The sequence below is a fragment of the Pinus tabuliformis genome, chromosome 2_1, assembly GCF_031772625.1.
Source record: "Pinus tabuliformis cultivar Carrire ecotype Pingquan chromosome 2_1, CPIR1, whole genome shotgun sequence".
In the NCBI taxonomy this organism is placed as follows: Eukaryota; Viridiplantae; Streptophyta; class Pinopsida; order Pinales; family Pinaceae; genus Pinus; species Pinus tabuliformis.
In genome coordinates, this window is record NC_142299.1 from 992,352,102 (window position 1) to 992,364,497 (window position 12,396).

Genomic DNA, 12,396 nt, shown 5'->3' on the forward strand with positions numbered 1-12,396 from the left:
GCAGCAACTGATTTATTTTACCTATTTATTCTTCAATAAGTTATTTACGAAATCCCTTAAGTAAATATTAAAATAAATTCTACTACAGACATCACACCATTAAGCATAAACAAATACATGCACAAGAATCAAACACATCAACACAGTTATGTTTGGAAAATTGTCCCCGGAAAAACCCAATGCGGGAAAACCGATGCAGCAGAGGAGGATTTTATTAATTAGTTTTTCTTGAGTACAACTAGGGTGCCAAACTGGGTCACCCAACAGAGATAAATTCTCCAACATCTCCCCTAGGCTCAACGTCAGTCCAACTAGCCTCTGCGCAATTCCCAGGCCCTCTGCGTCAGCACTCTGCCTCACTGCATCAACACTTGGCCTCTCTGCGTCACCCACGCAGGCCCTCCAGTGACTGCGCAGTCTTGTTGCCTCTACGTCTTCTTGAGTGGCTCTGCGTCTGCCTCTCTGATCTCTGCACTGATCCTCTGGCACTGTCCCTGCCTCTCTGTTACGTACTCGCTACCTCTTACTGCAATCCAGTCTTCTAGTTCGAATTTCTTAGCAAGCCCTACTCCAGAAATCGAACTGACTGGTCTCCCTCAGTGTATTTCCAACTGACCCTCAAGCCTTCTCTTATACTTTTCTTGTTGATGAATCAACGACCGAGATTAAGTCCCTAATCAACGGCTAAGATTAAAATAGACTTGATCTTTGTCTCTTAGAAGCTTCTCATCCTTATCTTTATTAATACCCATTAATATTTTTATTTTCCTAAGTTTAGACTTAGGAACTCATTAAAAATATTAATTATTTTAATAACTCTTCATCCGGATGGAATTTTCCAAAACGATTTATGGGTCTTGGAGATCTCATGTGCTTTAGCCTCTCCACCAATTTTCATGGCTAGAGCACATCCGATGCTACCCCAAATCAACATATGACTCATGATATGAGACACATTATTATATTTTTTGTTGATATTTTGAGGTCGAGTCAGGACTCGGGATTCAGGACCTAAGTTACCAGAAAACGGATACGGGAATGGATACGGGTACGGGGTTTGAAACGGATACGGCAAATTTTCAAAAAATCTGGATACGATACGGCAGGAAACGACACATAATAAATAAATAAATAATATATATATATATATATATATATATATATATATATTAAAAATAAAAAATTCATATTACCATTCATATTTCAGAATCTAGATTATCTGTATCATCTATGATCTATCATGATTCATGATTCATCATCATCAATTCAAGTTTCAACATATGCCATATTGAAGCAACGTTTTCAGAGTTCACTCTCCAAAGAGGCAGAGATTACCTTCTCATATCAAGCCAAGGGTTCCTTTTTTGTTGGCTAAATATATCTTGTTATCTGGGCCGAGTTTACCTCTTATTACTTGCTAGTCGAGTTTGCTGCTTTGTGGGCTGAGTTCTGCCATTTTAAATGGGTTGAGTTTTGTCCTTTTGAGGACCCAGCTCTAGTCTATTTCTGGAGTTCAAGATGCTACTAAAAAGGGGGTTTAGTCCCCTCTTGTTGTGCCATTCAAGCTGCCCAAGACCTCTGTTATTGGTGGCTGAGGATTTGTTTGGAAGAACTGTGGGTAATATTTGATATCAGTCTTTCGTTTTTTGAATCTATCTTGTGCTAGACCAAAACAGTTCCAGTAAAAACTTAAAAGCCAAGGGAGGCAGTCTTGCTTATGTCTACCTGTATCATGTCAACTATGTTCCAACTTCCAAGATGAAGATAATGCAAAATGGCAAAACCTCTGATTCTTTGTCCTTTTATGATATAATGGAATGAAGCCATGGAATCCTTTGATTCCAGCGTTGTTAATCCAGGTTTGCCTGTGTATTTATTATTAAAACAAAATGAACTATTTCCCTCTTCATGGATGTTTGAGCCATTTTAGAGCATCGCTGCACTGATCTCAAAATTTAAAAATTTGAAATAAACTTTAAGATATCTGGGGTGCTTTCATAGCTCTTCTTCCCATTTCAGTGACCAGTCCATTAAAATCTTCAGAGGGCCATTTCATAAACTACTTTCAGATCATGTTTTTGTACTGTACAGTATCCTATCTTAATAACAGATTTTTAAAACTACAAGCGTTTCCAATTTCTGGGTCTAACAGACCAAAGCTCATTCTCGATAATTCATGTGCCTTTTAAGTTTTTACATAGTACTTTCCAATTTTCATGTCTAAAATACCAAGGCACATCATTAACAATTCCTGTCCTTTATTGCATAGCAGTTCACGTATCCCATATGACTTTTGCATGTGCATAAGATTTTTTTTTAACATTAAATCTACAGTTCTAAGCCATGAAAATTTAGACATGCATTTACAAAATACAAGACTGTCCAAGTATACAAGAGATGCTACAGCACATCAGCAAACTTAGCAACTGTTTCTAATTCTCAGCTCTCCAACATAGACATCTAATTAACATAGCCGGAACTGGAAGTGTTGACAGTATCAACCATAACACTATATAAAACACACCTGGGATTTACCATCCAGACAGAACGATGGAGGAGAAGAGGTTAACGTTTGTAACTTTGTTGTCCTACATACTCACTCACTGTACAGTGTAGAGAAAACGAAACAGCCTGCTAACTAATGCCGCAGAAACTTGAAAGCAAGAAATCATTGCGTTTAAACTTTAGACTCTAGAGATGAATCGAAAGATAAAAAGAGACAAAGATTATCAGTCGTGTACCAAGTCCAACGATGCCGACAGGTTCAGTAACTTTCAACGGGCAGCGAAACTCTCAGCGGCGGCAGTGAACTCAGCACTCAGCACTCAGCGCTCTTGTCGTTTAGGAATTAGGTTAGGGTAGAATGAATCATAAACCGTGCCCGTAAAGTTAAAAGTTACAACTTCAAAACTTAAAATGCTAATCTGTTCCCGACGGGCAAGGTTTTCGCTGACCAAACGTTTTGAAATTTTTAAAATACGTTTCACGATTCGCTGAAACGTATTGGTTTTTTTAAAACGGGAGGGTTTTTTCAGGAAAACGCCTGAAAAATGGCTAGAAAAAAAAACAAAACGTTTCCAAATCACCCAAAACGTTTTTGAGCCGTTTTTTTGCTGTTTCTGGGGTGGATACGTATCCAAAACGTAAAACGGCGTTTTGGCCCTTCAGGCAGCCATTCCCGGTATCCTAGTTCAGGACATGATTCACTATTATGTGTGATGTAGCACTAGACATATTACGCATCTTATATATTAGTTCTATTTTCATACTTATGTGTCAATGTATTTATTTTATGTTGTGGATGCTTTAGATATTAAAAAAATTGAAAAAAATTGTTTTTTTTGTATTTTATTAATTTTGCCGATTTTTTGCCAATTTTTACCGATTTTTACGGTTTTTTCATTTTCTAGACCTTCAACAATTTAATCCCGATCGCGATTATCACAATATTGGTATCTAGTCCACATACTTGGGGGAGGTTTGGTTCGGAATCATTAGGTTAAGAAGCTTCAAGCGCTTTGTTTCTTCTAGTATATTGGAGGTACTTCTCCTTCTTAAGATTAATTCTAGACTCTTCATCCTTTTCCTTTTCTAGGATAGTTATCCTATTTAGGAGAGAAGCTTGGGTTTGCTTGATTTAGGTGGCTATTTGATCAAATTTTGATTTGAAATTTTTATGGAATATAAAGTGAGATCAACATTACTAACATCCTTAGGCTTATTCTCAACAGTCATATTAGGCATATTGAAGGGTCCTATTTTGCAGGTTAACATGTTCAATTCAATTTTACAAGCCCACTCTTGAGCTTCTACCAAACTATTTGGAAACTTAATCCTTAGTATAAAACCAAATTGTCCTTGAAAAGCAAGAAAGGATAGCTTCATCTCTTGGCTTAAGGTCCTCAAGAAATTGCTTTATCAATGTGCTAAATCTCATATCAAATTCCTCCATAGACTTTGTTTCTTTCTTCTTAATTTCATTGAATTGAGTCAACAGTAATATACCATCTTTCTTAATTGCCCATCTTTTTATAAAAGCATGATGGAAAGCTTGCCAAGATTTAATGCTTTTCTCAGGGAGACTATTGTACCACGATCTTGCATTTTCTACTAACGATACAGAAAAAAGCTTCATGACTACATCGTCATGCTCATCTTGGACTAGATGAGGTTCAAAGATATTATAAAGTGAAGATAAGTGTAATTCAAGAGTAATAACATTGTTGCCTAAAAATATAGGTAACCACTTATCAAATTTCTTAGACATTTTGTGAGGGTAACCTTAGATTCTCGACATGTCTAAGGCTTTGAAGGCATTGGAAACATATGGTTGCAAAACCATTGGAGTTATTGATGGGGGGTTGCTAAAAAGAGCTTTAACTAGGAGAGTTCTGGAAAATTCTTTTTTATAGATCTTGATAGGATTAGCATATCTTTGAATAGGTATTTGCTTGGAATATTCGAACACTAGGGTTCTCTTGATGTGGAGTCTCAAGATGAGCACGCTACATTGCAAACCAATAGGCCAAATAAGAAACATATTGAATAGACAAGACGGTTGAAATTACAAATGGCATGGCAGGGAACGCATGTCTAACAGTTAATGTACCCCTTAAGAGGACATGACAATTTGGTTTTAACCCAACACATAAATAATTATTTATTAACATGCACTGATATAATTGACGTATGTCAGGTTACAGGTATATAACAGTGCCTACCATTGGATTCAGAGAAGTGTTTCAATAATAGAAGGGCATGTATTCACAATGACATGAATGCAGCGAGATAATCACATTATGTTGTATGAAAATGATTATCCACAGTGTTATAAACTTGTATCATTCTTGCATGATTGGATCTGCTGAACCTGATATTAGTTTTGTAGCTACAACATATTACTGTTTCCATGAATCAACAATCAATTACTAACGTGAATGTTTGGGGTCAAAGCTGTTCTATCACATTACGTTGTATGGAAATGATTATCCAGTGTTATAAACTTGTATCATTCTTGCATGATTGGATCTGCTGAACCTGATATTAGTTTTGTAGCTACAACATATTACTGTTTCCATGAATCAACAATCAATTAGTAACGTGAATGTTTGGGGTCAAAGCTGTTCTCTTTCTTGGTATTGCTATATGCCTAAAATATACCAGAAGTAGTGTCTTTTGAGGTCGAAAAGATCTTGTGATTCCTTAGTTTCTATGGGGTTTCTTGCTTTTCATTTCCACTCCACCCTTCGCCACCCCCTCCCCACCCACACTTCTGTGTAAATGGTAAGATCTGTCTGCAATGTTTTGCATCCTTGGGACTTCTTGAAAAATAGCTTAGAAATACACCTTTATGTATTCTTGGGACTGTGTGCTGGATAGTTTAGAGATTGAGTGGAAGTATTTATTAATGTTAAATTTTCTACTGTTGCATCTTTAGGACTATTATACTACATGCTGAATACATTAGGGAAGCATACCTTACGAATCCTTAGGAGTTGGGACTATGAAATGTATAGTTTAGGAATGCAATGGAACTTATTAGTAATAGTAAAATGTAATTTTCAATGTCCCGTGGCTGACATGAATGCTTTCTGTCTGTCTTTTTGTACTGTTACAGGATTTGAGGCTCCAAAATTGAGGTATAATTTGATGCCCATTGATTAAAGTTTGAAACTGTGCATTTTAGTGTACTTTTACAACCTCCTCTAACAGGGTTAAAATCTGTAGTGAATGTCTACATCAATATGTCCCGAGTAAGGTGCCTGTCTAAGGTGGTTTAATTGCTTTCTGTTTAAAGCTCTCGTTTTCCAAGAAAAATGAAAACTAAATATCTTCGTTAAGCATAACATATTAGAAGTAGAGAATGCATTAACTGCACAGGCACGCTGATCTGAAACTCTTTGCCAACAAATTACAAGATAAAGTGTTCTCTCAGATTGGACAATCTTGAGCTGGCTAGACACGTGCAATATCTTAGAGCTTGTATTTATGATGGCTGAAAATCAAAACTACTATCCACACAGCATAAATGGGCAAAGTAAATCAGGAAAGAGATTCCTCTTGACCACGTTACAGTGTTTCAGAGCTTCTCTCTAGAAGTTAAACTTTATAGAGAATTATGTCTGATGAATAGATTCTAAAATTAGGCTTCCTCCAGATTTTAGATACATAATGTCTTAATGAAATGTAGGTCACCTTCCCAATTTATCAAATGACTGTATTTTTGTGATCGATAGACCTTGTGGGAAGGCAAGCTAAGGCACTCTCTAACTGCCATGTTGTCTCAACTTCAGATAAGATAAGATAAGATAAGATAATTTATCAATGTCCAACAAATAACCACAAAAGTGGGTCAATGGGACTGAAGAGTACAACCACAGTGAGTACTATGTGGGAGTGCTGGTGCAACTCCTAGAAAAAACCAAAAATAATACAAAGAAAAGAAACTTACATAAGTATACCATCAAAACATATGTATAAAACTGTGACAAAGAAACAATGATACAAAACACTGATTGAGTTTGTCCAAGACTAGAGAGGTGGACAACCCAACCCAAGAACCTATCAAGATGGACAGTGATGGAGGGAGATCAGATGATGGGGTTGATGTTGTGAAGGTCTCCTGAGTCTAATGGTCAAGGGTGAGGGGGGTGAACTGGGTATTGGCTTGCTGTTGGAGTCTTCTGGAACTATTGAGGAGCTTGGCTGCATGTTTCAGGGGGGGTGTACGAGTGAAGGATACTTGTAGCAACCCTATGTCGGAAGAAGGAAACTCCGAATGGATCTCTGGTACTCTTTTGGATCTAGGAGGTAGTTTGATGGGAAGGGCGTGCTCTACTCTAGATCTGTCTGGAGCTGATCTGTCTAATGCTTTGAGGACATGTGGCCTAATGTACAAACTGACACCTTCGAATTGGTCTCAATGGGATCGGGTGGTCTTCCAGAGGAGGAGGATGAGGGGAAACCCGAGGTCTCATCATTTGGTTGTTTGGTGCGCTCTGGATCTCTACCAACTGTTTGTTTCCCTGATTTGTCAGATCAACAAGGAAGTATGAGGTTGGCCTAGTCATCCTAGGGTAGGGCATGGCATGCAAGAGTTGAGATCTATGGTTGAAAATATCCCTAATGAAGAGGGCTAAGCATCTTCGATCCTGGTATTGGAGAGAGGTAGTGAGGGAGCCTCTTGAGTCCCTGTAGAGGCAGTGATAGTGTCCTCTGATCTCGGGGGCACTGGAAATGAGGTGCATCACTATCTTCAGCTCCTAAAGGTAAAACACTTAGCAGATCCTATCAAATCATGATATATGGTGATCTATCTCTATTCAAAGTCTATGGGAGTTGACTTGAAACTATCCCAAGGGGATCATGAGCGAGTGCATCCAATGTCTGCGTGAATAAAGGGGCTAGATGATCATGCCATTAGCTAGCTCCAAAAAGTGCTCTAGGTAGAAAGACATTTTAGAGCTCAGGGGTGTCGGAGGTGAGATCCAGGTGACCTAAATGCAGAATCTATAGATATCATCTCTGATAGCCTAGTTCAGAACCTGTCTAGTTGGCAAGAGATAGCATGGCGCATCAAAGGAGAATTCAAATGGGGGAAGGCGCTCTAGGGAGATACTCATTTTCTGAAGAAGCCAGGATGCCTTTGAGAACCAACCTTAGCCCTAGCTTGGGGAAGGATCTAAGGAAAGAGCCTTTGAGGAGCAATGATACCTCTCTTGCCCAGTGGCAGTCTTCGAGAGATCAAACATTATGAAGAAAAGAAACCAAGTGGAAAATGACCTCGAGTTGGAAAGGGTGGACACCAAACTTTGCCTGAATGATGGGTTGTGATATTGTTTGTTTACACTAGATGATGTGCCTGAGAAGCAAGGTTTGTACTCCCTCTAATCTAGTCCAGACCGTTTGCAACAAGCTTGATCCTCATATTTTAGAGCCATAGAGAATTATGGGTCTGATAATTGCCTCGATAAGGTAGAGTTTGGTTGAGATGCCCTGAAATTACCCCTAGAAGCACTATCACTTGATGAGGGCCAGGGAACCATACCCTTTACTAAGTCGAGGTTGGATGGCCTACTGCAAACCAAAATTGGGCCATATGAATTGTACTCCCAGGTAGCTGTAAGTTGTGGTGATCTCAATCTCTGTCCCTTGGTAGTAGAAATGTAAATTTGTAAGAGAGTGCTTTGGTGATCCTGAAATTGCCCCTGGAAGCACTATCACTTGATGAGGGCCAGGGAACCATACCCTTTACTAAGTCGAGGTTGGATGGCCTACTGCAAACCAAAATTAGGCCATATGAATTGTACTCCCAGGTAACTGTAAGTTGTGGTGATCTCAATCTCTGTCCCATGGTAGTAGACATGTAAATTTGTAAGAGAGTGCTTTGATGCTTTGAAGATCAAAACCTTGGTTTTACCTAGGTTGATCGTCAACTGTTGGAGGTCACAAAAATTGGATAGTTGATTGATTTGTCTGTGTAAGCCCACATGATTAGAGGCCAACAAGTCCAGGTCATCGACGAAGAGTAGGCAGATCAACACCTAATGTAGAAGACATCCATCGCTCTTCTGGATATGCTCATGAAGGAAGGACTCTAGCTCATCAATATAGATCCCAAATATGGTCGGTGAGAGGGGCAACCATGTTTTACCATAATGGTACTTTGGATGAGTCAGAAAGGATGTGTGCCATCTTGAGGCATCCCATAATTGACTCATATCGTCTCATTTCTGAAAATTCCTTGAACTGCAACTACTGGAATTGATTCTCCTAACTGATCAGCAATATATTAATTTTCCAATTAATATCAAATAAATCACACTGCAATTCTTCACGACAAATTAAATACACTGCGAAAAATTAATTTGGAACTGAGAAATTCATGCACACAATTAACACGGTTATTTTGAACTAATGTCCCCGAAAAAACCTTGAAGGGAAAATCGATGCAACAGATGAGGGTATATTTTATTATGCAACAGTAAAAGTCTGAGTACAATAATGTGGATGCCCAACTGGCAATCCTCCGGAAAATATACTAGCAAAATAATTTAGAGAAATTTTCTCCCTTCTGCAATAATTTGGCCTCCCTCTGGCCTGCTCGAACTCTCTCACTGGCAACTTGCTTTGCCAGAATTTGCACTGCTTGACCTGGGAAAATCCTACAACCTACTAGCTGGCTCTAGATGAGCCATCTTGCCTCCCTCTGCCTCTGGAATGAAGTCGCTCTGCCTTCCGAACAATCTTCTGCCCTCCAACAACTGAGTCGACCTCCTTTTCGGCACTTCACACAAGGTTCTGGCTCACTCGCACTGGCTATGTGACCCTCTCTGCAAAAATATTCAACCTCCTGTCTCTTGCCAAAGTGGCATTGGGGAGACACTGGAAAACTCTCCGGATCTCTCTACTGCTGCTCCCTCAATCACAGATCCTCCTCCACTGGCTCAAATTCTTCCCTCACTGAATCTCTGTGCACTGGGAAATTTGCACTGCATAGATACTTGCTCCCTCACTTGCTAGATAGATACTTGCTCTCTCCTCATCCCATCGATTTGCTCTTAAAATCTCTCGCTGGAGCTTCAACGACCATGATGAGATCCTCATCAATGGCTAAGGTCATCTTAGATTGGATCCATATGAGTCTCTAGAGCCTTCTCAATCATCCTCAATTAATTTCCATTAATCAATCAATTTTCCTAGGTTAGACATAGGCATTTTTTAATTATTGATCAATAAGTTAATTGAGGCATTTCACAAGCTTATCTTGCGAAACTTTTTATGGGTTTTGGAGATCTTGTGTTCCTTTGCCTCTTAAATACAAAATGAGTCTAGAACATCTGTGTGATGCTACAAAAAATAACACTCCCTCTTAGTGAGGAAGGTGTTTTCTCCACCAATACTACTCTCCTACACCTAGACAATCATGTGTTGTTGATGTTTGACTGACCTCCTCCACTTTCTAAGTTGACCAATCTCCTTGTCACTTGAAATCACTATGAAGACAATATTGTCCATCGTGCTATTGCGCAAACTCTGATCTACTCATACTGTTGCTTCTACTGCTCTACTGCTATCTCTACATTGTTGCTGCAACCACTGCTATAATGAGTCTGATCTCCCTAGATCCGAAAGTACTAGCTTCCATAGGTCTACTCCCTCTGAAGCTAGACTCCCTCCGAGTCTCAACTTCCCTATGGGAAATATCTCTGCTCCCTCCTGGCAACTCGCATTGTCCTACACTGGAAACTAGACTGCGTAGCTTTGCATTGGGAATCTTCTAGTTGGAACTGCACCTGCATACTGCAACTGGGCAATTCGCACTGCCTATGTTACTACAACCGTCTCTCGATCATTTGACTGCAACTGGCTCTGCTACTGTCTATCTGACTACTATTTGCTGACGCTGTGTTACTGCAACTGTCTATCTGACTACTATCCATGGACACTGTGTTATTGCAATTGTCTATGGATCATCTGACTGCAAGTAGAAACTGGAAACCCTCTTCTTCTCTGTGTGCTTTTCTCTTCCTATCCTATGTAGATCTGCAACTGTTGCAAATCTCTGCGCCCAGATTTGATAGATCTTCTCTGCAAAATAACCGATCTACTCACCAGAGCCCTCTCTAGCAAATCCATTGCCTGCGGACTGGATTTGGAAATCGAACCCTTTGCCTCTACAATTTGCACCACTAGCTAGCCTATGCAGATTTGGAGAGATTGTGCTCAAATCTCCCTCGGAAACTCCACACATCTGCTTCCCTTGCTCTAAGTTTCAAATTTGATCAAACACGGTCTGATACCATGTGAAAATTCCTCGAACTGTAGCGACTGGAATTTATTCTCCTAACTGATTAGTAATTTATTAATTTTCTCATTAATATCGAATAAATCACTTTGCAATTATTCACAACAAATTAAATACATTGTGGAAAATTAAACTAGAACTAAGAAATTCATGCACACAATTAACACAGTTATTTTGGACTAATGTCCTCGGGAAAACCCCAAGGGAAAACCGGTGCAGCATATGAGGGTTTATTTTACTATGCAGCAGTAAAAATCTTTGTCTTGAGGATGAACCACATTATTATTCAGAATATTGATCACAAAAGTCTAAGATCTAACAAAGTAAAAATCTTAGTACAATAATGTAATATCCCTTATCAGAGATATCCCTCAAACACTAGCAAACTCCAACCAGAGAAATAACAATAATGCAACATACAAGAATGTATACATGGAATATAAGAAGAAACTCGAGAAATGTAGAGAGAAATGCTAAGCTATTTTATTATACTGAGTAATGGAAAGAGTACAAGAGGTGATCAGAAAGATAGCACCTCGACTTGCACAAGGCAAGTGAAGAAATACACTCAGAACGGTAAGGAAATGGCCTCTCTCTGAACTGCGTCCAAACTGCTGGAGAACTGTTGTGTTGCTGCTACTGTTGGAATCAAATGAGGATTTGGGGCTGTTCCCCTCCTCAGAAAATGCTGAAACTCTGGAATCAACCTCTGCTCAATAAACCCAGAAAAGCCCAGAAAGCTTTTCTAAAATAGCTGACCCCCGAAAATCACCCCCTTGAGGATCTATGCTCTCCCTCAAGGCTCTGTGCTGCTCCTGAAGAGAATCCTCCAACTCTACCCGAAACTCTGCCAAAATCCTCCAATATGCAAGGGCTGATCCCTTGCAGAATCTCCAAGCTCAAATCCTCCACAAAAACCCAACCCGGAGCTCCTACCAAAAGAACTGCGTCCTCCCCTCTCAAGACTGCGCAGTCATCAAAATACTCAGCTCCTCCTCAACTCCAGAAATCGCTCCTCCTGCAAAATACTATTGAAACTACCTTGCCCGAGCAGGCACTCGAAGTCCCCCGGGGCTAAGCGTGAGATCTTCGAACGGAGACACTCGATGCACTAAACAATGCCGCAGACAGGCTAAACAGCCAGCGTGCTCTAAGTCGAAGTGACTAGCTCAAATGCAACATAATCGAATCATCAAAATGAGGAGGCTCCTCTCTCCTTTATAGTGTTGGCCTCTCTCAAAACCCTAAGGCCCACCTCCTCCAACATAGCCTCTCTCTTGCCACGTGTTCCTTCTCCATTTGCGCAGTCCCTCCAAGTGTCTACATGGGCCCCTTTTTTACGTGGTCCTTGGGCCCCCTTGGCTCCCCTTTTAAGTTACAACGTTGTGCTACTAGGGAGTGACTTTATTCATAAAGTGAGTTATGTCCCCCTTTCCTCACCTTTTTATTTATAAATAACTATAGAAGGCAAAATTGAGCAAAATCGAATATTCCAATTAGCCATGGCTAATTAGGAATATTACAGTCTCCCCTGGCAAAATGTTGCTTGTCCTCAAGCAACTGAAGTGATGGATGCTGCAAAATTTTCT

At 39.7% G+C, this 12,396-nt stretch overlaps 1 protein-coding gene across 4 annotated transcripts in view; it reads left to right on the forward strand.

The window, feature by feature from the left end:
* The window catches only part of LOC149203968 (endo-1,3;1,4-beta-D-glucanase-like), a 450,756-nt gene that overhangs the window by 98,156 nt on the left and 340,204 nt on the right, over positions 1 to 12,396 (forward strand). For all 4 annotated transcript variants that reach the window (XM_089403636.1, XM_089403637.1, XM_089403638.1 and 1 more), the window contains exon 2: positions 5,618 to 5,639. In XM_089403636.1, coding sequence (XP_089259762.1) covers positions 5,618 to 5,639 — 22 coding nt within the window. The remainder of the gene's footprint in view (positions 1 to 5,617; positions 5,640 to 12,396) is intronic.